At 37.3% G+C, this 26,262-nt stretch overlaps 1 protein-coding gene across 7 annotated transcripts in view; it reads left to right on the forward strand.

Moving 5' to 3' along the window:
• atp11a (ATPase phospholipid transporting 11A) overlaps positions 1 to 26,262 on the forward strand; it is a 65,408-nt gene extending 39,146 nt beyond the window's left edge. For 2 of the 7 annotated variants that reach the window (XM_041259475.1, XM_041259482.1), the window contains 24 exons: positions 350 to 400; positions 908 to 972; positions 1,312 to 1,393; positions 2,700 to 2,850; positions 3,009 to 3,206; positions 4,241 to 4,414; positions 6,057 to 6,226; positions 6,629 to 6,700; positions 6,801 to 6,874; positions 7,107 to 7,210; positions 7,537 to 7,718; positions 9,293 to 9,544; positions 9,755 to 9,929; positions 10,875 to 10,977; positions 11,609 to 11,754; positions 12,034 to 12,093; positions 12,227 to 12,354; positions 12,658 to 12,793; positions 13,197 to 13,220; positions 15,527 to 15,592; positions 15,750 to 15,853; positions 16,783 to 16,948; positions 22,662 to 22,771; positions 24,697 to 26,262. In XM_041259475.1, coding sequence (XP_041115409.1) covers positions 350 to 400; positions 908 to 972; positions 1,312 to 1,393; positions 2,700 to 2,850; positions 3,009 to 3,206; positions 4,241 to 4,414; positions 6,057 to 6,226; positions 6,629 to 6,700; positions 6,801 to 6,874; positions 7,107 to 7,210; positions 7,537 to 7,718; positions 9,293 to 9,544; positions 9,755 to 9,929; positions 10,875 to 10,977; positions 11,609 to 11,754; positions 12,034 to 12,093; positions 12,227 to 12,354; positions 12,658 to 12,793; positions 13,197 to 13,220; positions 15,527 to 15,592; positions 15,750 to 15,853; positions 16,783 to 16,948; positions 22,662 to 22,771; positions 24,697 to 24,706 — 2,803 coding nt within the window. In that variant the 3' untranslated portion in view covers positions 24,707 to 26,262. Of the gene's footprint in view, positions 1 to 349; positions 401 to 907; positions 973 to 1,311; positions 1,394 to 2,699; positions 2,851 to 3,008; positions 3,207 to 4,240; positions 4,415 to 6,056; positions 6,227 to 6,628; positions 6,701 to 6,800; positions 6,875 to 7,106; positions 7,211 to 7,536; positions 7,719 to 9,292; positions 9,545 to 9,754; positions 9,930 to 10,874; positions 10,978 to 11,608; positions 11,755 to 12,033; positions 12,094 to 12,226; positions 12,355 to 12,657; positions 12,794 to 13,196; positions 13,221 to 15,526; positions 15,593 to 15,749; positions 15,854 to 16,782; positions 16,949 to 18,339; positions 18,430 to 21,150; positions 21,252 to 22,661; positions 22,772 to 24,696 lie in introns of those variants that run through there. The other 5 variants (XM_041259480.1, XM_041259478.1, XM_041259479.1 and 2 more) reach the window with 5 other exon arrangements.

Here is a 26,262-nt window from a genome sequence, read left to right on the forward strand (position 1 = left end):
AAGAAGCCAAATAATATAGACATTATTTACAAAAATTCAGAACCCTCTAAACGTGTTGTTCTTTATAAGAAAGTCGCATAGAGAAATGTTTTGTATCAAAGACTTCTCAAGAAACACTTCTTTTTTTAAAGCTTTGGTTTTTATTGAAAGGATACAGCCCAAGCATAACACATAATTTAACCTGCACAGCAAAAAGTTAAATCAGTTTCGATCATGTAATTTGTATGTACATGTAATAGTAATAAAAAAGATTATAATTTTGGCCTTGACACCTATATATATATATATATATATATGCGTGTGTATGTGTAGCCAGACTAATATCTTCCTTTTGTTTTGTTGCCTGCAGATTCGTTGGCCGCATAAATATTTATCAAGGCCAGGATGAGCCTATTGCCAGGTAATTAGTTTTTTTTAGTCTCATGGTTAACTTAATAAAGTTAAATGTTCATTGTCCAAGTTTTGTTTAATTAACTGTTGGTGTAAAACACTTTTTTCCAGTTCAAAGATTGCAAATAAAAAATTTTGAAATATTTTACTCTTCCAGTGATGCATAATGATTCAAATGAATCTTATTATACACCACTTTATCTTGTTCAGTCTTGTAAAGCCATGTTTTCTTGTTTTTATCAAAAGAACGCAACTGTATTTCTTTAAGGAAAGCAATGTGGTTTTGTTAAAAGCTTTGGCTAGTGATGTGGCTCGGAGTGCATCAGTATAGTTCAGTTGAGCAAAATAGAAATGTTTCTGCAGTTTTATGGTGATACTTTTTAAATTGCTTTTATGCACCCAAAATTGTAAGCAAAATGGGCATGCCCTGCCCTGCCCACTAACTAATATATTGCATTTCATGTGTTTGATAAGAAACTAAGAAACTCTTTTATTATATTTTAATACACGTTTACAGGCCTTTGGGATCCGAAAATCTACTTCTTAGAGGAGCTACCTTAAAGAACACAGAACACATTTTTGGTAATTTAAATCATTTTTATGTTTTGACTTTCGATGTTTCATCACAAATGTCATTCATTTTTGTATGATCCAAGAATTTTGTCTAGAGTCTAACTAATTAACTAATCCTAGTCTAACTGCAGTAATACAAATGATACTGTATTTTCCAGTTAAATTACTTTAAAATAGTAATAACTTGCAATATAATAATTTTCAATTTGTTTTAAAAAAGAAAAAAAATGTTGTGCATATGCTGGTAAGAGTTTTATAGTTTGTTCTGTTTTTTCCTGATACTGTATTCCTCTTGCTAGTTTTTAATTAACATGGTCAGTCTGGACTAACTCATTCCTCTCATTTTAGCTGTCGTCATATACACCGGCATGGAGACCAAAATGGCTTTGAATTACCAGTCTAAGTCACAGAAAAGATCTGCTGTGGAGAAGTAAGGTTACCTTCTAAAAGTAGTTTTGTTTCCCCAAGTTAAAAAGCAGGATATGTGCTCCGTATACTGTATTAATTAATGTCTCTGTTAGTAATGCAGCGCTGAAATATTTCAAACCAGACATTTTCCTGACAGCCAGTGCCTCATTGTTTAAATGTGACCTGCAGTCAGATAGACATTTGCACTAATTGATCTTGTGGTGACAGGAAACAGACTTGATAGAAAATCAACGACTTTTCAACTCATTCCTGCTGGAAGCAAGAGCGTGAGTCACTGTGCTCAGTGATGAGGTTAAAAGCTGCCCTTTGGGAAGAGAAAGAGAGGGAATTACTGAGAAACTGGTGCCAAATATTTTGTGCCTGACCACATGACTCGCAGATGATCTTGGCTGTCAGGCTTTCAGCCACATTAGTGATCTGCATTCCACAGAAACCCATTTTTACCTCCAGTTCTCAATGTTGTATGCAAATAGAAAGACAAAGAAATCCTACTGTGTTCCAGTTAGACTCGCAGTATTCCATGTATTCTTAGTCAAGATATCTGAAATCCTGCCAAATTGCTGTCAGAAATGCTATCAAATGTATTACAAATACAAGGTAGGGGTTTACTGGAATGCATATTACAAATACTCACTTGCATGCAGATGTTGAGATTTGAGAAATTGTTCACTGCATTCAAAGACCAATCTTAGTATTGTCAAATTTAATTGCAGCAGGAAACCAGTTCTCTCACTTACATTGCCTAGCGATGTTGTTATTCATTCCCTCGGTGAAGGTCAGGTGTTCCTAAGTAGCTGTTTAGGGGGTTCAAAGGTATGCCCTGAGCTAGTCAGACCTCCTCAGTTCCAGTAGGGGGCTTATATTTACATTTGCTTCTGAAGAATTTGATGTTGTAGTAAGTATATTTCATGCAATATTAAAGAGAGATGTGATGAAGATGTTCGAAGTGAGATTGCAAATGTATGAATTGATTAATGTTAATGTTGTGTTCATGTTATTTTTTTATTTATTTACTCTATGAAAAAGTTGTTTTAGATGCCAGTCAGAAAAGCATTTTTTTAATGGGAGGTGGTGAGTAATAAGGTCTGTATTCTAGTATGTAAAATGAGCAAGGAAGTCTGTAATGAATTTCCTTTCTTGACATTTTAATTGCAGTAAAATGCTGTTTTCCATGATGATGTTGGCTGCTTTGTTGATCTATTTACTTAAACTTCATTTCTTATTGTATTTCGAGTGACTTTTTGTCCTGAAGTTGAATGAAAAAGTGCAGTTACAATGCATGCTCAATATTGTGTTTGCCCACACAGGTCTATGAATACCTACCTAATTGTCTACCTATGTATTCTGATCAGTAAAGCTGTGATCAATACAGCAATGAAGTATGTTTGGCAGAGCGACCCTAACCGAGATGAACCTTTTTACAACCAGAAAACAGATTCAGAAAGGCAACGGAACACGGTAAATGACCAAAAATACATATAGGATTATATTTATTACCCAGTTCATTTGTTTACCCTTGATTCAAACAGTTTTGTCCAGCAACATCAGAGGGGGTGGGGTGGTGGGGGATGTATTCAAATGATGTAAACACACACACTGTTTTGTTTCTGTTGCAGCTCCTTAAAGTGATTACAGATTTTCTGGCCTTCATGGTTCTATTCAACTACATCATCCCTGTGTCCATGTACGTCACCGTGGAGATGCAGAAGTTCCTGGGTTCCTATTTCATAACCTGGGATGACGACATGTTTGACAGTGAACTCGGAGAAGGTGCTGTAGTTAACACCTCTGATCTAAATGAAGAGCTGGGACAGGTATGTTAAAGCTCAGCACCTTTGAATGTTGGATAGAAGGATCTTTCCGAAATAAATGTTCTGCTCAATACTGCTGAAATGTATCCATTGTGGCCCACTTTCCTGTTATAGATAGAACATTTGGACCAAGTATTGTGTTGCATAGGGAGGTGTTAAAGTCATGCTGCTCAGTGGAAAGGGAGAGGGGGAGAAAAGGGTTGAGGAAAACTGTTATGCATTTCCATCAGGAAAACATTAGTCTATGCATTTCCATCAGGAAAACATTGTTTCACCAACAGTAGTGGATTTTGGATTTATTGTTTCACTTCTTCATTTTGTATTGTTAAATATTTTCTTTCTTTTGGTCGTAACATCAGGTGGGTTATGTCTGGTAGTCTGGTTGGTGACAAGGCTGCAGTTCATCACATGTCAGTTTCCAGTGGTGGTTTGCTTTTAGAGTGTTGTTTATCAGCTGGTAAAGATAATGGCTGCCTTGCTCGTGGAAAGCTGGCAGGAATTGCAAGTTAAATACCATTTGGATTCCTATTTATGGAAATGAAAAGTGATGTCACCCGATGCTGACTTTAACATTGATTGCTATGGATGAATATTAAAGGGGGAGCAGAACATCTGCTTCTCAAACATAAAAAGCCCTTTGCACAGGGAGAATGGGTTGGGAATGTTAATAGGAAAACAGCCGTAAAACAAAGGGGATGTTATAGCAGAAAATAAACCACCTGAAGCCTGTCTAAATAGCTTTAGACATTGTCTGAAAAGGGGTATCAGAATGTAAAATAAAGCTGGGTGAATGTATTTATGCAGGGTATAACTGTTGACCATGTGTCTTGTTGGTTTAAATCTGCCCCAGAACACAATGCTGAACACCCTTGATAAGCTGAATACTTGCAAAGCACACTCACACTGACCTGACAATCTCCTCATGCCAAGCTAACAAACTGAGTGGGCTGGAGCACAGCATTCCACCAACTCAATGGCACTGTTGGTGTTGACCCCTACGAAATGAAAATAATAACATGGATTTGGTCTTTTTGCAGATTGAATATGTTTTTACAGACAAAACAGGAACCCTAACAGAAAATAGCATGGAGTTCATTGAGTGCTGTGTAGATGGACATGTCTATGTACCTGACGCCATCTGTAATGGACAGATTCTGACCGGTACTGTTGGCATGGACATGATTGACTCTTCCCCTGGAGCAGGTGGACAGGTAAGATTGACAGGAGAGCAGGATCAAGAACTAAAGTGTGTGATCTCATTGTGTTTTGAGGATTGAGGGGGTATTGCATTCTGCAGCATGCTTCCTACCCTGTCAATTTCCACATGTGGACTTGGAATTGTGAAATGCAAACCAAACATGTTAGACTACTGTATAAAAGAGATTGAAGCATAAATCATTTGAAACACGTGTAGCGGGACAGAGACAGAGCAATGCAGGTTATGCAATGTCAGGGTAACCTGTACAGATGCAATGTGAGTTCTGAGTGGTTAGTGTTTTTTTTTATGTTTGCATATTAAGCCAATAATGGATAGTAAATTAGTACTGGGTCATTGTGTGGACTATGTACTGTAAATGACTTTTAGTTCATTATGACTAGTTCAGCATGTTTTTCAAAGCGATATATGCCACATTTGAGATCATCAACCACTTGTGACAGCAGAATTATGTGTACACCCCATTTTTTTGTGTATTACCTCTTTGTCCTGCAGTTTAGAGAAAACAAGACTATAAGGTGACTACTATATTCAATTAAGGCTATAATTACTCCATTATTAGAAATAGTACCAAAAACAGTTAATGGATGCTGCTGTCCCAAGACCGTTATTTTTGAGCTCATCATAACTATGTTAAGGGAATGTTGGTACACCATACTCACTTAACTAGACTAATGTATTTACTTAATGTCTTCTAATAAAAAAAGCCTTACCCAAGTACGTTTATTAAATTGAATAGGACAGCACAATTATTTGTAATACCCCTCCTAGCACACTTACTGCTTTTAGGGCTTGAATAAGGGGAGACAAGTTATGTAGTTTGAATTATTTTCCCTTGGTAGCCCAATTAAGATGGTGTTTCTCACTTCTAGTCAGGGGTCTGCTTGTACTCAATCTTCTCTCTGAGAGAGACATTCAGGTCAAGTGACTTTGCCAAGGTCACACAGTAATCAGAGTTGGGATTTCAACAGGATCTCCTGGCTGCCATTCCTCAGTTGTAATCTACAGCGTGTACCGTCTCCAGACAGACTGTAGCCGACCTGCGGGCCAACCTGATCTTAGGAGAATTGAGTCATTATAGCTTGGTATTGTGTTTTCTGGCTTTTTCCTCTAAGTTGTGAGAGTGCATCACTCTGCTGCCATCTACATGAGAATCACTCCTGCATTGCGATGCAGGCTGAAATCTGATAGTTATTAAGGTAAACGAACAGTGTAGCGGTTTGTCTTTGATTAGGAGTGGTGGCTAGTTATAACCTGGCCTTTCTCCTATAGGTTACCACTCTGTTTATAGCCCGGATAATTGGCAGAAGTCATTTGGAATTGGAGTTCTCCTCTTAATATGTGCATAATTCATTCAGTACCCCAAACTGTGACTGACCACCAGCTGAAATTGAGAGAGGGGTTCTAAACTTGATGAAAGAAATCAGTTTGAACTCATTGGAAAATCATTAGCATCACCATGGGAACTAAAATACCCACAAAGGCAGGCTTGACTAATTTGTAGGGTAGTATTCTTTAAAGCTCTGAATGACTTAATTCTGTTTGCTGTTGATCAAGCAAAATGTAAAAGGATATTGGTTACTTATTTCCAGTTACCATTGCTGATTATTAACTCTGTGCCGGCATGTTACCCACAGGAGAGAGAGGAGTTGTTTTTCCGGGCCCTCTGCCTTTGCCACACAGTCCAGGTGAAGGAGGAAGAAAGTGTGGATGGGATAAAGAAAGGGCTTCAGCCGTGTGGAAAATCCTCCTCTGTTTACATATCATCCTCTCCAGATGAAGTGGCCTTGGTCGAAGGGATGAAGAGGTAACGATTGGCTGCTGGTGCTGTCTGAAACAGAAGGCTGGCGTGGAAATAATTGAGGCAAATAGATTACATTTCAAGGTTTCCAAAGAAGTCAAAGTCTCAGCTTGTGCACCTTACATCTTGATCAATTTCAGTTCATATGTCTTAATATCTGCTTGGGAGTAGTAACAGCCAATTAAATCAGCCCAGGCAATTCACCAACAGGAAGGTCAAAAGACAGTGCCCCATTGCATTTATTACTTTCCAACAAACACATCTCACTTAAATGCTGCTGACCAATAAGTATTCTAAAAACCTGTGTCAAGTACTTGGCAAAACATTACAAAATGCCAAGGTAGAGTTGCTGTTGCTAGAAACTACTTTCTGATATATTTTCATTTAGATTTTTTTTCTCTCTTTTAGACTTGGTTTCACATATTTGAGACTCAAAGACAATCATATGGAGATATTAAACAGGGATGACGATATCGAAAGGTAAGTATCCCTAACTGAGTTCAGGGTCGATTCTGCAAACCTAATAAAACCTGAAAATGTGCTAAAATGATCTAAAAACAATTGTATTTGCTTTTGCAAGGTTTGAGTTGATGGAGGTACTGACCTTTGATTCAGTTAGACGGCGGATGAGTGTCATTGTGAAGTCAAGCACAGGTAAATGCACTCGTCAGACCATCTCTAAAGTTTTGTTTCTTTTCCTGCAATGCATAATGACATACTGTAGGATGGATGTGATCAGGGTTTGTTGTAAAGCTAATGAATAGATGCAGTAATTCTTACCTATATGAGAGTCTCTTTCAGCACTGCATATTGCTTGTTATTGTATGGTAAAATAGTTTAAGGTGGGTTTGGTTAACACTCTATGTTTTTGTTTTTTTCATTGCAGGAGAATATTATCTTTTTTGTAAAGGAGCAGATTCTTCCATTTTTCCCAGAGTTATTAAAGGCAAAGTTGACCAAGTTCGAGCCAGAGTCGAGCACAACGCTGTGGTAAGATAGAGCTTGGGATCCTATACAAATAGATATTCACGCAAGGTGGGGTTTCTATTGACCCAGTGACACTCAATCAAAAATGTGACATAAACTTAGTCAAAGCAGACAAATGCTTTGAGTCATGTCTTCATCATGTATTGCAAGATAAAATGGTTGGTATGGAGTACAGTATGTAGAACAAATCTACTATGTGGAAGTCACTGGTTTACCACCTTAGTTGTGTTCCTATTTATGTTTTTTTTTTTTTTTTGGTGGCATGCTCTTTAGCACCAGTTGGCAGCCCATCAACATATTTAAAACCTATTTGTATTACTCTGTTTCAGGAGGGCTTGAGAACACTTTGTGTTGCCTATAAAACTCTTGCACAAGATGAATACGAGAGTGTCTGTAAACAGCTAAACACTGCGAAACTGGCCTTAAATGACAGGGATAAAAAGTTGGCTGAGGCTTTTGATGTTATAGAGCGAGATCTGATTCTGCTCGGTGCAACTGCTGTGGAGGACAGGTTAGCATTCTTCTTTACTTTTACACACAGATCTATTAGCCTCTGGGTATTTGTACTGTGCGTGTGTGTGTGTGTGTGTGTGTTTAATTCCCCCTACGTTATGAAGATGTTGTATACACATTTCAACTGAAGCCATGGGAAAAAAGAGCTTTGCTCCTTTGTTGGTACGTTGATTGAAGAGCCTTGGTGACTGAACTACCCCTTTCCATCCTTAAGAGGTTGATCCCTTCTGGGCCAAATGTGCGTAGCATTGTAATCACTGCTTTAGCTGAAAGTGTTCTGCAGGCAAACAAACTACTTCAGCCAACAAGGCAACAATTCCTACCATTATACAAATTGCAAAAGAAACTGGCAAATGTGGTGCTGCCAAGACTCCGTGTTCAGAGCTGTTCTTTAGCTGCCCAGCTGTTTTAGTTATTTTTTTGTTTTGTTTTTTAATCTATCTCTGCTCACAGGACCAAGAAGTCTCCTTCTGGTGTCTTGCAAAAAGCCAATGGCTTCTTGTCAGAAGCAATGAAAATTGCAAGATGATAAGTAAGGAAAGTAGGAAACATGTGACATTGTGACGAATTTTCACTGCCACTTAAACACTGTGACACGTGGGCACATGTCAGCTAATGCTCAACCATGCATTCAGCATAATGTTCACTGTTTCAGCCTTATCTTGTCCTGTTGACATTGTTATGCTTGATCTGTCCCAGCAGCTGGACTGTGTTTGCAAGCAAATTGGAGACCTCACCGTGCTGGCACTGTGCCAATGATGTCATTACGCTTAAGGAAACCTTCGAGTATTTAGTTACTGTCTGTTCATACAGATTATGTAATACCCAATTTGATGAGCAATCAGATGGCATTGTGTCATGGTCTGTAAGCATGAATTAGTGTGAAAATGGGTCACCTATGAGATACACATTATTCTGGCAATAATAGTTTTTTATATGCGCTGCAAAAGTTACAAACATTACTGAGACAACAGCTAAGATTTAATATCCATAGTTTGTATGCTCTAGTTCAATTAAGCAAACATAAAATACATAAACATGTGACTTGGAGAAATTAGTATCCTTTATGAGTTTAAAGTTTTGTATAGTGTGTGTGTGTGTGTGTGTGTGTGTGTGTGTGTACAGAGACCTATCCAATTGTGGTGAAACCTGGATTGTACATTATTCATTAGTGACTACAAAGGTGGGGGTGAAAATTCAGTGCTGTACTAGTCTTTGCAGTCACCATTGCTACAACTAATTTTTGTGGGTAAAATGAAGAACAAACATCCCAGCCCGTCATTTTGCTTTGGTAGGAAATTGATAACATTTGGGGTGATACTGCACTTCTAGGATGTCAACAAAGAAAACCTGCAGCAGATTCATGTTCATTAATTAAAGTCGACAGCCACAGTAAAGAAATATGCAAGTAATACCATTTCTGTCTGCATGCTGCCATAGGATTTGGTTAAACTACTTCTCCTAGTTTATGTTAACTGAAGGCCTGTAGTAACATGTGTATTGGGACAGTCCTAAGTATTACGCGTGAGATGAGTGTTCAAGGCTCTTGGTGTGTTTCTATTTGTTTCTCAGACTACAGGATAAAGCTGCTGACACTATAGAATCCTTACACAAAGCTGGCATGAAGGTGTGGGTACTGACGGGGGACAAGATGGAGACGGCAGCGGCCACCTGCTACGCCTGCAGACTGTTCCACAGGAACACGCAGATCCTGGAGCTCACCACCAAGAGAACCGAGGAGCAGAGTCTCCACGATGCGCTCTTTGACTTGAGCAAGACCGTACTGAGGCACTGTGGCAGCCTAACCAGGGACACTCTGTCAGGGTATCTGTCCGTCATTTCACCCGGCCATTTCAAGAGTATTCAGTGCACTGTTTCCACAGGTCATCCTCAGGTGTCTCAAACACCCCAACTTTAAAGCACTAGTCTCTCAATTGTATATTCTTAGGGCACTTAAAACTACCTGGAATGAAAACACCAGTGACTAAATTGATATTCCAATTCAATGAAATCCATCCCATGTTTGTGTTTCAGGCTCTCTCATGACGTGCCAGATTATGGTTTAATTATTGACGGAGCGACGCTGTCTTCAGTCATGAAGCCGACAGAAGAGGGCAGCTCTGGCAACTATAAGGAAATTTTCCTTGAGATCTGTAGAAACTGCAGTGCCGTACTCTGCTGTCGAATGGCTCCATTGCAGAAAGCACAGGTTTGATAAGCTAGCTGTATTTGTCATAAAGACCACATTAGGCTGAGCAACACAGGTCACCTAAAGGGGGAAAATGACAGATGTGGGGGTGACTTTAACTACAATAAATTAGCAAAGAATCAATCTCTTCAAAAATAATTATGCTTCTGGGCATAGTTTCTATAATTTAGAACTGATCATATAAAATTAATTATGATCTGAGTTGGCTGACAACTGAAAGCATTTTTTTTCATAGGAAAAAATTAGCTTCATAATGGAGAATTGTTTTATAACATTAAGACTCTAAATACTTTTGGTGCAATTACAGGTAAATTAGGGCAAAGTGGTTTATGCTGCGAGGCTATGAGAATGTTGCACACTAATTGTCCTTAAGCAATCATAACTCCTTCACCCCAAGGTAAAATAAAATGCTTCACTATCTCACACTGATGTCGCAATATTAATGATAACGTCTGGTGCCAGTAATGACATCTGACTAACTAAATTTGCACGTACTGTGCAGTATGGGCCCTAAATGACAGAAGTTAATCATAATTACAGAGACATCTGTTGCAGCTTTAAATGAGCAGGTTTTTAATGAGAGGAAGCAGTAACTCTGTAATGGAAGTTTGTGATTTTTAAGCAAAGCGTTTCTGATTGCCATTCCCCACTTGATTACATCTTGGAGTAAAATTAACACATTGGTTATAGAAGGGAAACCCACTGTAATAGAAAGAGGAATGTGTTCAATCACTCTAAACCCACACTTCTGCTAATGTGCGCTATTAATCCAAGGTGCAGTCAATAATTTGGACGTGTGCATCATGCATTACTACATTGATGAAAGCAAACACTTACCTTGAAGCAGGCTCTAGGAAACTGTTATCGGTCGCCTGAATGAGTTGTACATTACTGTATGTGTGGCTGAAATTAGTCACTTGCTGATGTTAGACGTGTATGTTGCAGATTGTAAAAATGATTAAAACGTCAAAGGAGCACCCAATCACATTAGCCATCGGCGATGGAGCAAATGATGTCAGCATGATTCTTGAGGCTCATGTGGGAATAGGTAAGTCCTCTGTGTCCTGACTCCCTTCATTAAATGGAAATACACTGGGCTAGATGTATGGGTTAATGTATATAATGCTACAGCAATAGTGACAAACATTTTGTGCACACTATTGAATCCTTAAAGGAGCATCCTCAGGTTTGTTTTTCCATTCACAAACAATAGGGAAAATGTCACTTTTTTCTTGTTAATCTGCCCAATATGTTTATGCACTGTATTCATGGAGCCAACGCTACAGAGTAAACAGTTTGTACAGCATTACTTGTTGTAGTACCCAACACAAGGAATTACCAGAGGTTAACATCTGGATTAGGTGAGCAATGAGCCGAAGGGGACGGTTATTATGCCAAACCTGTATAATTGTTATGATATGTCAGTGATATGCAAGTTACCAAGGTGGAAGAGATGACAAATTGATGGGGGGGGGGGGGGGGGGGGTTACTGTAGTTGCCTGCATTGTTCGTGTAAAAGTTATGTTGTATTGTAAAGTTTTTCAAAGTAAATAGTTTAGAATGTCTCTACTAAACCATTTGCATTTAAAGAAAGTGGCATGCAAGTCCCTCACCACTGCTGCATTCTTTCTGAAGCAACAGTGTTTGCGCAGTGTTAACCACACACCTGGCTCTTTCAGGTATCATGGGAAAAGAAGGCCGTCAAGCGGCTAGAAACAGCGACTATGCAATTCCTAAATTTAAGCACTTGAAAAAGATGCTGCTGGTGCATGGTCATTACTATTACATTAGAATATCTGAACTGGTGCAATACTTCTTTTACAAGGTGCGTAACCACTTTTTCATGTGTATTTCTTTAATGATATCAAAGATGGTTAAGTCATAAAATTATAAATACTGTAAATGCAATTATTTATGCAATTTGACTAAAGCCAGATAATATGTTATGTTTAATGACCCTCAGTTGAAATTGTTCTACGTTTGGACCTGAATTTTATCATTTGCTGATTAAGGGAACGAGTTGACGAAACTGAAAAATGGTCTTATATTTCTAAATGCATTCTGATTGTTCTAAATACTGTTTTTTCTCTCCCCCCCCCCCCAGAATGTCTGCTTCATTTTTCCCCAGTTTTTGTACCAGTTCTTTTGTGGATTTTCACAGCAGGTTGGTAGAAACAACATAACATGAGGTTGTTTAAATACCCTTGGGGATGTATACACAGTTGTTTGTTTTATTTATTGGCCAACTGTTATTTTCAGCTTGTTTTAAACATATTCTTCTTTGTTTGCTTTTTCAGCCATTGTATGATACAGCATATCTTACACTGTATAATATCAGCTTTACTTCCCTTCCAATACTGCTGTACAGTCTAATTGAACAACATGTAAACATGGATATACTTAAGAGAGACCCGTCACTGTACAGGTAACCGTTTTTTATTGTATTACTAGCTTAGATTTTTTTCAGTTAATGCAATATAACTAGTTCCCAATGTACTGGGAATTGTTTTATAGAGTCTGTTGTTTCCACTAAGAAAATAAATAAATCCTTCCAGAGAAACTGCTTGAAATAAGAAGGATAATAGAATACTAACTAAACTGGGCTCCAGAGAACACCCTATCTTTGGTACTCCACCAGCCTCCTCCCATTGCAAGCACTACTGTGAATCAGTGCAATCATCTCATACTGTTAAATTGAATGTAATGATTTGTTTGTCATTCTACACAGGGATATAGCCAAGAACTCTCTACTGCGCTGGCGGATATTTATTTACTGGACACTCCTGGGGCTCTTTGATGCTGTGGTATTTTTCTTTGGTGCTTATTTCCTGTTTGATAATACCTCTTTCACAAGTAACGGACAGGTAAAGAAACAAACAGTTCATTCACAAAACAGAGAGAAATGAGAACAGCTCAGATTTCGTTTAAGTTATCCCTTCTCAATTTCACTAGCATAAATCTCCCAGTACTTCACATTTAAACTCCCTGTCCAGGGAATTATTTAATTAGATGATTTGACGAGGCAATAAATCTGATCACTGTGATTTTTTTATTTTTTTTCCTTTGCACATAATCATTAATGGGACATTCCATTCACGCGTATTACGCAATAGCATGTTAAGTTGCAGACATCTTCCTGTATATTGTTTATTTGCATCTTAATAACTTTTCGATTTTTTACTTTTTTTTTAATTCAGTTTTAATGTCTTTGATTTCTTTTTTTTTGTCTTATTTTCTTTTGCTATTTGCTTCTCTTTCTATCTTCAGTTAATGACAGCCAACACAAACATGGTAAGCCTATTCTGTCATTCTGTTTTAGTTCTTATTTCGCTGATTACTCCCTCATTTCCCTTCTATGCATAACCTTTTTATTATAATTTAACATTTCTACTTTTTCACCCATATTCCCCAAACTGACCGTAGACACCTGTATGTCTTATCGTTTCAGTGTGGTAACATAGATCATTTAGGACTTTATGTTGTCTCCTGTGGATAGTAATGCTCAGTCAAATGGAGTGTTATGCCTGTAGTAACATTTGTGGTCAAAAGTGGGAGCAGGGCAACATTTCACATGCAATGCATATTTTATATGTATAATACAATTTACTCAACAGAAATATAATCCCAGGTACATGAAGGTTTACTTGGACACAGTCCAACTAAACACGAAGCTACTACTATAGTTAGATTGAATGTATTTCCATCAGTTTCAAATCTGTAACATTTAAAAAATAAACATAGTTGTACGGTATTGCACACAAAACAGTATTTTTGATCACTGACTTAGTGTAGTTAATTGTAAAGTTGGTGTAACTTTCATACGGAAAGTCTGAACAATTCAGTTTCTAATTCTGTGCAACTCTACAGCTTATTGGAGGTGACGCAGTTGTTGGTTCACAATCTGACTATGGTGTACGTGTGTAATCCTCTGACAGCTCAAAAGCAACTAATCTAATACATAACTCTGATGAAACATTGCATCTGTTTACCCTCACAGTTGTTGTGTAAATGACCAATTCTTGATTTTTCCTCACATATTGATCATAAACTGAAGCTGTAAAAGAAAGCTCACACAGCATCTGACCTATACCTACAGTCAATTTAAAACTAATGTTATCTAACACCATAATGTATTCGATTATTTTAACTAATACTTACTGTAAAAACCTTTGTATAAGACTAATTTCGAGATATTTTAGAGGGTCTTAAAAAGGGGTAGCGACTTAAACACCAGTGGCTATATAGGCTTTTTCTTGAAATTGTAGACTCAAAAGGGGGTGGGGAGGAGCGCGACTTATACACCAGTTTTTACGGTAGTTGCAGAGTATTTGGCAGACAAAAATGGGATTCAATTGATTGAAACTATGTGCATTAGTTTTGCCCCTTTGTTTAACATACCGCTCTTTTGGACTTTGGTTCTGAGGCAGGTTATTAAAATCCCTTAACGTCATTTCAGGCTAATGGTAGGCTTCTGAATGCATTGTCAATCGATCAGAAAGTGGAGAGTTTTCTCTTTGTTGCAGCTCTGTAAAGAGCTGGTATAGTTTAAAACACAAAAGACCTATTTTATATAGGTTGGTGTTGTGTGCATATCTGTTTCTGCTTAAAGAAAGTCAGGAAAGTGTGCAAAGTTCAGGATCAGGTGATATATTTTTTTTAATTAAAATATGGCCTCCTTCTGCAGTGATTCTCTTTAAATGTTACTGTCAAGTAAGGCATTCATCAAACCTTTGTGTTAATGAGCTACACAGTATTCTAAATACAGTTGGCATTTCTTAAGGTGATCTTGTTTGTATATCCTCTTATTACTAACAGATAAAACGGTAGGTTTTCTATTGGATGAATTACAGGTTGTGCTTTTTTTTATTACAAAGCAGGCGATTCTGTTACAAGGGAATCTTATTTGGCCTTTTTAAGAGCAATTATAAGTGTACAACATATCCGCTTGCAATCACAAATAAAATGTGAAATCTACATTTTCTAGCCTTGACCTCTCACATTGTATAGGAAACTCAGCACCAATATGTTTCCTTGTTTGGATGCTTGAACTTCTATTGTTTCATCTACTGTAGTTTAGCAATCCTTTCTTGAACCAGGCAAGTTGGTCCTGGTGTGGTGTTATTTATTGTACTATGCACATATTAAGAGGTGAATTCTACATCACACTGCAGTGTCAATTATCATTGAAAAAGAATTAGTCTTCTAGTCGAAACATTTGTCATTTATCCATCAGGATAAATACGACCTGAGTTAGTCTTCCCCTTTTAACCAGTGATTCTATTAAGCTGTTCTCACTGTTTGTTATTTTTACTACATAAATGCATAGTGGTAATGTTAATTACAGCAATTACTTTAATCATTTTTAAGAAGAAATGTGGCAGTCGAATCCAGTTTGTGTGTAGAAAGCACGTTTTTTTCAATTTGTATTGAACTTCTTCCTCATACCCATGTGTTTTTATTGTTAGCTGTCTAAATTATCATATGTATAGATCATTTTAACAAAAATGCAGTACTTCTTTTTTTTAATTGTTCCTGCCTAACTAATCCATCTACATTAAAACTTGACATAATTGACAATTTTCACTTCCTTTCTGTAGATGTTTGGAAACTGGACATTTGGCACTCTTGTGTTCACTGTGATGGTCTTTACTGTCACACTAAAGGTAATTATTTCCATGCTGTAATCTTTTTCAGAAAATTGGCAGGCTGAACCTGGATTTTGCTGTTTTTGTTTTGCTTCGTACAGTTCAGTGACCAGTGAATCGTTTTCAAGTCCTAGCTAAGTAACCAGCTGTAACCAATTGTTTGTGTTTGTTCCAGCTTGCACTAGACACCCAGTACTGGACATGGATAAACCACTTTGTAATCTGGGGTTCGTTACTGTTTTACGTCGTTTTCTCTCTTCTCTGGGGAGGCATCATTTGGTACGTTACTTTGTTGTCTTGGGTAATTTTATTAGCTGCATTGATGACAGCCAGTGGCTCCTTCATCCTTTGGTTCTGCTCCTCATACCAAGCCATTCGTTCACTTTGCAATTTTAGTCAGAGAGGAAAGTGTAAGGCAGACAGCTGCATTCATAAAACAAGAAGCATAACAATACAAAAACATTTTAAATCTAATAAAAAAAAAAATACTGCCATTTTACTTGCAATGTTCCCTGAAGAAACTGTTTTAAGCATCATGTGAGGATACAGTAGAAATATAACATTAAAATAGTTTGTCTGGGGAACGTGATGTTATGAAGCAACTGGTTAAAAAAAAATATATATATATATATATATATATATATATATATATACATATATATATGTACAACCATTGGTATGTACAAGGTCACTGTGAGAAGATTTTTCTAAAGATGTGGGACTTTGATTTGTGGTTCGTTATGTGACGCGGACGTACACTGCGCCTTGTAATTCTGTGTTTAACGTCACAGAGACAGAAGCTCTTGTTAGGGTCTTAAGGAGAACGGGGTCTCCCATCAGAGTACCCAAAAAACCAGAGGGATTAACTGACATTACGTTACAAAGCAAGATATTGATTTAAGTCTTCATTTTTGAAGGTAATATAAATATATATATACTATATTTATTATCTATATATATATATATATATCTATATATATATATATATATATATATATATATATATATATATATATATATATATATATATATATAATATGTGTATATATATATATATATATATATATATATATATATATATATATATATATATATATATATATATATATATATGTGTGTGTGTGTGTGTGTGTGTATATATATATATATATATATATATACACACACACAATTTTTTTTTTTTTTTTTTTACCCTTGGTCTCACACAGGCCTTTCCTGAACTATCAGAGGATGTACTACGTCTTTATGCAGATGCTGTCTAGTGGTCCTGCATGGCTAGGCATCATTTTGCTCATCACTATCAGCCTCATTCCAGACCTGCTTAAAAAAGTGATATGCAGGCAGCTGTGGCCCACATCGGCAGAAAGAATCCAGGTAAAGGCGCAAACACATCTTTTCCTAATGAGCCCAACTAGCATTGCACATAACAGACTTGTTTTGTTACAATACACTGATTGCACTGATGTTTAACCATCAGAATCTAAACTTTATAAAATAAAATAAAAAGCTATTACATTTTATAAATTATAGACGTTGTGTTGCATTATTATCTTTTTTTAATACAAGTGTGCAATTTACACAGAATTAATTGGCCGACAGATGTTCATAAGTCACGGATTATTGCCGTGCATATTTGATGTAAGTTGTTTAAAACAATTATCTGTGTGATTTTATTTCCCTGTCCCTGATTGCATTTTACGAGCTCATAAATCTCTACTGTATGGAAATCATGTATAGAAAGAAGTCTTGGGGGGGGGGGGGGGGGGGGAATAAATGAATAAAACGGCAGCATTGTTTTAGAAGTGATTACAGGATGGAAGCTGTTTCCCTTTCATAACCCTAAAGAAATTCTTCATAGTTTCCTTATCCTCACCTCTCTCGTTAAATAAAGTAACCTTCAATAAGCTAAGATTCGATTCCTCTTTCCTGCTACACGCAGACTAAAAACTGACTGTTAGCATTCTAGAACAAAAGAACAAAATTGCCAGTGCACGTGATCGCTTAACCCTTTTTATACTGGATCCCCTAGTGGTTGTTAAATCAAGAATAAGACCGTATTCAGGGTTCTGACAGCATCTTTTGTTAAAGTGGAACAATTGGTGGGGGACCAATCACAGTAAAGTTAGAGCTGTGAAAAAAATATCAGAAAAGAAAGGAAGCTACACCAGATATCCAAGAGCCAGGATAAAAAGGGTTAACTTGTGTTTGAGATTGGAAGGTTACTGTAACTTTGAAAACAATGCATTCATTGTTTTGTATATCAGTAAGTTCTACAAAATACCCCTTGACATGTGCTTACCTTGTCTGATGTTTGCAATGTTTCTGCAATCTTTGCTTCATGTTAAAGACTCTATACTGTACCATGAAGCATAGTACTATAGATAAAGATGGAGTCAACAGTGTTGATAGATCACAATATTAAATGTTCCCTGCCACCAGATATACAGTACATTACACAAAGTTCCAAAAAATATATGTATTTGTGCAAGTTATAAACTATAATAGTGTTGCATTCAACAGATGGTATTATTATTGTTATTATTTCTGCATCAGCAAGGGTAGTGCAAACTGGCAATTTTTGGGATTGATTGAACATAGAAACCTGTGTGGATGTCACTGTTAACTAGTTTTGTTCCCCATGTCTCTTTCTTTCTTTCTTTCTTCCTTTCCCTTTCTGCCTGCTGATACCAATAAACTGCCCCCCTGTTACTTGTAAATAACGGGTGATCACGTGTGCCTCCTGCTGTCTCCTGGGGGAATCATAGGCAAAGCGTCAGTGCCTTTCTGTTGAGCCGTCTACCATCTTTATGCTTTCTCAGACTTCAAGCAATATAAGTTTCTAATGGAAACAGGAGGTGAATTTTCGTCCTTTTTGCATGGTGTCGTGACATCATTAGACACCACAGGGTACTGCCGAGACCTGGTTTCAGGTAAAGAATCTGAATTTTTAGTCTGTTATTTTTAATCAATCTCTGCCGTTCATGAAATAGCACAGTTACCAGCCATGTTAATTTGTCACAGTGCAGCATACCCTGTGGTTTCTATGGAATGCCTGATGTCTCTTCAGGCTCTGTGGAGTTATTCTGCATGCATTGTGCTGTACCCTTTTAATGACGGCCTTTGTCACCTCCTTGAACTTTATCTTGAAAGTGGGCTGCAACTAAAAAAAGAGACACTGAAAGCACTCCACTTTCCCCTAGGCCTTTGCCAGACCTTTATGTCTGAGAATCACATGATGCAGAGCTGCTGGTTATTCCTAGGATGAATACAAATAAGATGGGAGGTAGAGCCTTTTCTTGAAAAGCTTGTAAATTATGTAATGCTCTGCCTTCTGTCAGGGAAGATTGAAAACTTATTTTTTATAAAGTAGCTTTTCTGTCTTAGTTTTTCTATTTACTGCATTTTCTTTTTGTCCTTTTTTAAAATGCTAATTCTATTTAAAAAAATGTTCTTTTAAACTCAATTTAATTGTTCTATTGCTACAAACTAGCTTTTTTTACAATCAAAACCACATTTTTTTTTATCTCCTTTTAAAATTGCTGTTTTAAACAAATTCTGTATTAGTCTTTTTTAAGTTGGTGGTTTAATTGTTCATTTTTTTGCGTGTGACACGCTTGTTGTGATTCTTTTTGTTTTGTCCTGTACAGTTCTTTGAGATGCCTTTTGTATGAAAGGTGCTATATAAATAACATTTGATCTGGAGCCATTATTAGACTGACAATGTTTTGTACTGCATCCAGGTGACTCGGAGTCAGAGAATCAAGTCCTTCTTTCTTTGTTCCCATTAAGCATTTGTTTTCTTTTTAAAGACAACCTAACTAACAGGGACAGGTGGTTAAGTGCATTGTTATTTTTGAGAGTAATTGAGAGTGCAGTGGTAGATTGAAATACAGTTTAACACACAGGTTGATGTCTCACTGGGCATCAATGTGTTCCTAGTTGCTGCCTTTCCTCATTATTGTATCAAAGGGTTAAAAATAAGCAGGGTTTTTTATACCACTGATTGGTTGCCATCAATATACTGTTGAATACGGCATGAGTTTTGTTTGCATGAGCTCATCCTTACAGCCTTTCCTCTCACCAACAGCAAGGTGTTTCCTTGGAGTCTGCCTGTGATAATCCTAGTAATCACAAAATGTTATGCAAATGTTTTAATGAGCAAGCCATCTCAAAAGTGCTGTGATGGTTGTTGTTGTAGTAACACCTCCTACAATTACTTTCTGCAACTATCATGGGGTTTTCATGCAGGTCAGTTTACACATGAAATGGCGATGCATGTGCACGTTTGGGAGTTACTCGTGCGAATCAGGTTTGTGGCCGAAAAAACGCCGAAGAGAGGGATAAGGTAAATCTAATTTACTCGTGTAGATGACAAAGCACACAGGAAAATCCATGCCGTTTTGCATGGAAAGTAGCATTTCACTTGTAAATGTTAATGAGCGTGTTTATTATGTTAATATTGCAAGGGAGCAGGTCAGTTGTTACTGTGAATTCCAAGATGGCAGACAGTAGTGGCTGATGGGTGATTTTATGGTTATGGTTAGCAGTGGTTTGGTTCACAGCAGGCAGTGGCAATTTTGGGAACGAACTAATGCTGCACTTGAGTCCATTTCATCAGTATCTGCCCCCTCCCTTTCAAGTGCCCACTAACTGTATTTGCCCAAGCATGGTGTTGAATGCTTCCTCAGCAGCAGTCAGCCATCCAGACAGGTAGAGTTTCTAAGCCAGGGTAGTATACGCAGGATCACTTGATCCCCTATATGCTGTATTGCCTGAATAAAAGGAAAGGATATATATAACGTCTCTGCCGGTTTTCAGTCAGCAATACCTGTTGGTCAGTTTCATTTTATACCTCCCAAGTTAATTTTTAATTGATGAGTTGTAAGATAAATTAGCTGAAACAGTATTCACTACTAACAACATGACACCCCACTAATGACATTTGAAAAACAATTTGGGCAAGAGCAGTAAAACACATTATTAACCAACCAGGCACAAGGTATTTTGCTTTATTAAAGCAGCTTAGATTCACTCGTGTACCAGTTCTCTGCGCATGGAAACCACATTTTCACAAAATGTCACTAATAATCTTCAAAAACAGCAAGAGTACTTTACGCATAGCTAATTAAATATCATCCCCACAACCAATGCCCCTACCCCAACACCATAAGCCAGCACAAGTTTTTAGTGCTGTTTTTTTTTTTTTTTAAATTGAGAGTACATAAAAAGCCACTCTGATTTTATATTATCCTCAAGTACATATTTTTCACTGTGTTCCTGTTTCTCTGTGACTCTTTCTGACCTTAGAGCTAGTCATAAAGCTTGCAATAAGATAGGCCTCATCACAAGTGTTACATTTAGTTTAGAATACAAGTAACAAGAAGATTTTAATTCTAAAATATTTAGGGGAGCTTCACAAGTGGGTTTAAATTCCTTTCAGGTAAGCCTATTGAGTTGACCTATCCTAGTGCATGGCAAAGCTGTATAGTTTATTTTTGGCTCTCCGTTACTGAAACTGTTTAACATTTCCCTCAAAAGATATTTTAGTTCTTCTGTATTTCCCCTCATCATTGCAGAGGATTCGGGCAGATAAAACCTTTGAAAGGGTTTTCACTTACAGCCATGATTCACTTCTTGAAGAATCCCAGTTGACATCTGAAGCATAACTATAAGAATGGTAAACAAACAAACAAAAAAACAGCTGGGATGCATTTGGTTCCTATGTGGAGTTTCTTCAAATGCTGTGCTGTGCTATATAACACCTGGGGCTGCAAAGACCTTTTTTTTTCTTCCAAAGTTGTGCATTTCTATCGAAGGGTGTGTTTTATTATGTAAAATCTTTCAACATATGTATAATGTTTAATATGCGTTTATATACTTGCACCTTGCTTCAGGTAAGTTTCTTGCCAGTGTAACAAAAAGCTTTCATGCATGTGTCCGGCTCTTTTTTTGTGTCTATTGACAATTCCAGATTGAATGCATTATACTTTGAATTAACAATGGACAGACTGTAGTACTGACATACACAGAGACTTGATTATTGAATTCCCAGACTGATGCATGAATGATGTTATGGGAAGTAAACCTGTCTTGTACTATTGGATGACTGCCTATAGAGCTTGTAATTACATCATCAGGAGACATTGAGATGTTTTGTGTGTGCTAGCTCAGCCGCAATGGAGACAACTTAGCGTTTCCTCTCAAAAAAGACAGGGTCTCCACATTGCCCCTTAAGTGGTGTGCACCTTGAGTTGTGGGGTTTATTTTCACATTCTGTGACTGCACTATATTTATAACCAAACATTAAAATGGAATTTGATCACTATTGGCCCATATCAAGTGATTGGACGTTGCAAAGCTAGTATAGGTCATTGCATTGTGCCCTCCCCCTCTGGTGTGATGCCCTTTCCGGCACAAAATATTGGACTCCACCAAAACCCTACATTGCCCTTCCCTTCTTCTGTCCTGAAGTATATTATTGCCGATGGCAAAAGAGACTAAAGTTGCAACATGCAAGTACTTATCACATAACTTCATATAAGTTGCAGATGTATTTTGTGTGTGCCCAGTTTAACAATCTGGCTCACAGTTATCCTGAAGTCCCTGTGTGAGATCACCAGTTTCTTGTTAAACACATCAGGAGGTGCTGACATTGAAGCCTGGCCTGAGCGGGTATCATGTCCCATTAACATTTCAAAAAGCAGTTATGCCACAGCAGAAGCTGCTGCTTGGATATAACATTCACCAGCATGGGCAATCTCACAACGGAGCTGCCTTCCTTGGTGGCTAACATATCACATAGAAAGCATGCCATAGTCCAAGTCCAGCAATCGTACTATGAGCCAAGAACAAGGGTTACAAGGACACTTGCATTACCTTAGGCAAGGTGGTTTCTCTACCTGTAGCACATACAGTGATCAGTCTGAGAATACAGTTTTACAGGTGTGTGTGTGTGTGTGTTTGCCTGCCAGCATGTACTGAATATGTAATAAAAAAGAAACTGTTTGCAGTGATTGAGGAAACAACAATGTTAGCATGTATATTATACTGTACGCTTTTTCATTGTTTTTCTCTTTTTTCCTGACAGAATGCTTTAAAGCAGTCCAAGAAGGACAATGTCTCAGAGATTAGCCCTCTATCCAACCGTAAGACTTCAAAGAGCAAAAGCAGTGAACACAGGATCCCTCAGCCTACAAGGTCTGGTCATCTTTCCAAAAAAATGATGTGTACCCACTGGGGGGGCAAAAATTATTGCACTTTTAATTCCTTCTTCAGCTTTTCTGATAGCCCTTATAACTCCAGTGCGGGCTACTCTGACTGTGGTTCAGGCCTGGAAACTTCAGTGTAACCAAGACTTCACTACCTAAGCCTTTAAAATACACAATACAACCGTGTGCATTGTTTTACCAGCAGAGCTGGAATACTTATTTAGGCTCTGAAGGATCAATAAAACTATTCTGATCTAGGTATTGGCCCACGCCTCTCCCTGAGCTCAGTGTACTACTGATTTTAAAAGAACGTCCTGCACAGTCTGGTACTGTGTAGCCAGTGGCACTGCAAACCATCCTTGTCTACGAGCCCAGCATCTCCACTGTGGTTTATTCCCTTCCCTGTTCTTCACAAGATATTACTTGAATCGAATATTGTGACCTGAGCTTTATGATTACATTTTTATTATTTATTTTTTTTATACAAAAAACAAATGCGAGGCGTCATCAGGTGTTTATTAAATGGCAGTCGTCTGTATGTTGATATGTGTAAGTGTGTATTTGTGTTTGTTTCTGACTTAGCCTTTTCTTCTGCTGTTTGTAGAACAAACTGGTGTTGCCTGTGTGCAAATATTTTACCAAGAAACACGCCCTAAGACATTTTGTCATAACTGCTTACACTGTAAGTCGCAAGGTGAAGGGATTAGATTGTTTGTGCTAGACTGATCCCCTTTAATGGTAGTGTGTACATGCTTGAATGCTTATAGAGTAGATTTAAAGTTAGCAAATGCAACTGATTTGTCACGTCAGTGTGACCTTTCCTTAAACACAGGAGCTACCGCTGTGAAAACTGATTATTTTTTATTTCTTTGTCGAGTTTAATAAGAGATTGTATCTTGCCCAGGGCTACAATCCCACAATTCAACAGAAATTATACATATACAGAAAGTGAAATTGAAAATGATTTCATATCCAATGTATAAAACAATGGTAAGACATATAATTGCTTAAAAATATAAATTAGTTTTAGTTAGCTTGATCATGATCAAGTTATTTATTAAATAACACTGTCAGATTGTCAGTGAGTGAAACTCCATAATTTACTCAAATTAATTAATACCTGACAACTTCAAATTTCTTTCTAGGTAATTACTCAGAAAATATGAGTAAGTTTATTATGCAACAATACAACGTATTTGTACTATAGGAACCCCCCCCCCCCCATGCAAAATGAAAAATAAAAATAGCCATGTTAGAAGTACGCTGCGATAAAAATAGATCCTCTTAATATTAATTCAGTCCAGTGCCTCTGTAACACTATAACCACTTTAAGACAGTATTCCTATGCTTCCTAGTTAAAAATACACCTGTGCTGCCACAGCAGCGCAGAATCGGATTTAAAGGTGAAAAGCTATAGAAGTCCTTTACGCATGGTAGCCAGTTTACATTGTGTCTGTCCATTAAGCATGTCTTCCTTCCATTAGCCTTTGTGTCTTTTCCTTGTTTTGATTTCACACCCAGTGCTTTACTGAAACGAACAAGTGGTGGGGAAAAAAGTCTGTCCTTTCATTTAGATGAATTTCATTAAAATGGTGTATTTAATGGGATTTGAGGGAGGCTTTTTCAATACTAAATGTAATTCCAAGAATTGTATTAATTATAAACGTAAACAGTTAGTGTAAAACACTGGTGTGGTGGAATAGCATCAGCCTCTTACAGCACTAGAGGGGTCCGTCTTGTTTTAGCTTTCATTTTCATTTCAGCTCACATTACTGCATTTAACACTTCTTATTGGTTACACAATTAACAAAGCATCTGTTTTTTTGTTGTTGTTTTTTTTTTTTTTTTTTTAAATCATATTTTCATTTTTCAGCATTATTTCTTACTTTTGTTTTTCTCATTTCCATCCTTCAGTGATAAATAAGAAGACCCTTGCACAAACAGCTGCACTCCTGCTCTGCCTACTAACATTTCAGCTCACTGCAACCTCATAACAGCCCTCTTTACAATCATCAGCTCATTGATCTGCTATCAGCATATGGGCACAAAGCTAGCAAACCACAGTAGCAGAAAGTTAACTTTGGAGATGCGGGCTCTGATATTAACACCTTGGCTACCGAGATACTGGAGTCATTACTACTGTAAATCCTTCATTGTACTGCAGCCGGTATTACCTGATCTTTGCTTTGCTGTTAATTTAATCACATGCTTGTTTTCACAGACTTTTGAACGTATTTTATTGTCGATAAATCTTGACAATTCCATAGCTATGCTTACAGAAGATGTATTGTAAAGCGTGTGTTGTACTGTATAGATTGTTGCAACAGTGTTGAAGTGACAACACCCCTAGTGCAAAAAGAGCTGTTCTGTTGTTCAGAATGTATATGTGATGTTTGAAAAACTCTGAAAGCCAAAATGCAATGTACATTACACTGGACTTTAAAATTAATTGCAGGTGAAACCAACCTATGCTTTATTTATGCACGTATTTATGCTAAATGAATTGCAAGCTTACGCTGGCAGTTCAGCAGATTAATGACCACACTCACACCTACACAAATTACTGTAAAATATTGCACAGAATAAACCCACTTGAGTTCAATGAAATGTATCAAGGAACCACAGTACTAAACTGCTAAAGGGCACATTAGTATTTATGACGTGCACAGTTGCATCACTTCAATCCAGTGGCTGTCAGAATCTTTATCACAGACCTCATTGCATTAAACTCTCCCATTCTCCATTACTGTGCAAGTAATGCGGGATATATGAATAAAGGGTTCTGGTAACCCAAAACCACTGAGCTCCCTACATCAATACATCTTGCATACTCTGTTACATTAAAAACGAATGACGATAACCAAATTCTGACTACTCGTTCACTGCTATCCAGATCTTTGCAAACAGTAAGCACTGCTGTGTCTTTAAATGGATCTAGTGTGTAGTGTCTCTTATGTAGGTCTTTTGTAAATCTTACAAACTGAGTTTTTGTTACTTTTGTACACTGCTAGGAAGAACATATTTTTATTTATTTAAATGTCAACAAAGTGCTGCTTTGTTGGTTTTATTTTACTAAATTACAAACTATTATACCAACTGCAGACACCATGTTCTCTGTTGTGAATAGTACAACCAAATGGATTCAGTTTCAGTGATGCCTAAGATCATCTAAACTAACCCAGAATCTTATTTTGTACAATGGTGGGCAGAATGTAATCATGCCAGCTTGTAAATTTTAACAGAATGTATTTGTTTTCTTTTTCAATAAGTTGGCACTCTTTACTTAACTGAGAATCAGGTCAAATGTATACAATCTGGGGGAAAGGGTAGAAGATTAAATTACTTCATTGTTTGTTTGTGTACATTTTTTTTTAACGATTAATATCTGTAGATAATATCTGTCAATATTCCAGTCTTTCTGTAGCATATTCAAGCAAAGAACTGTAACTCTGCCTGTAATAAAGACAGAATGAAAAGCCA

Source organism: Polyodon spathula, chromosome 9 (genome assembly GCF_017654505.1).
Source record: "Polyodon spathula isolate WHYD16114869_AA chromosome 9, ASM1765450v1, whole genome shotgun sequence".
In the NCBI taxonomy this organism is placed as follows: domain Eukaryota; kingdom Metazoa; phylum Chordata; class Actinopteri; order Acipenseriformes; family Polyodontidae; genus Polyodon; species Polyodon spathula.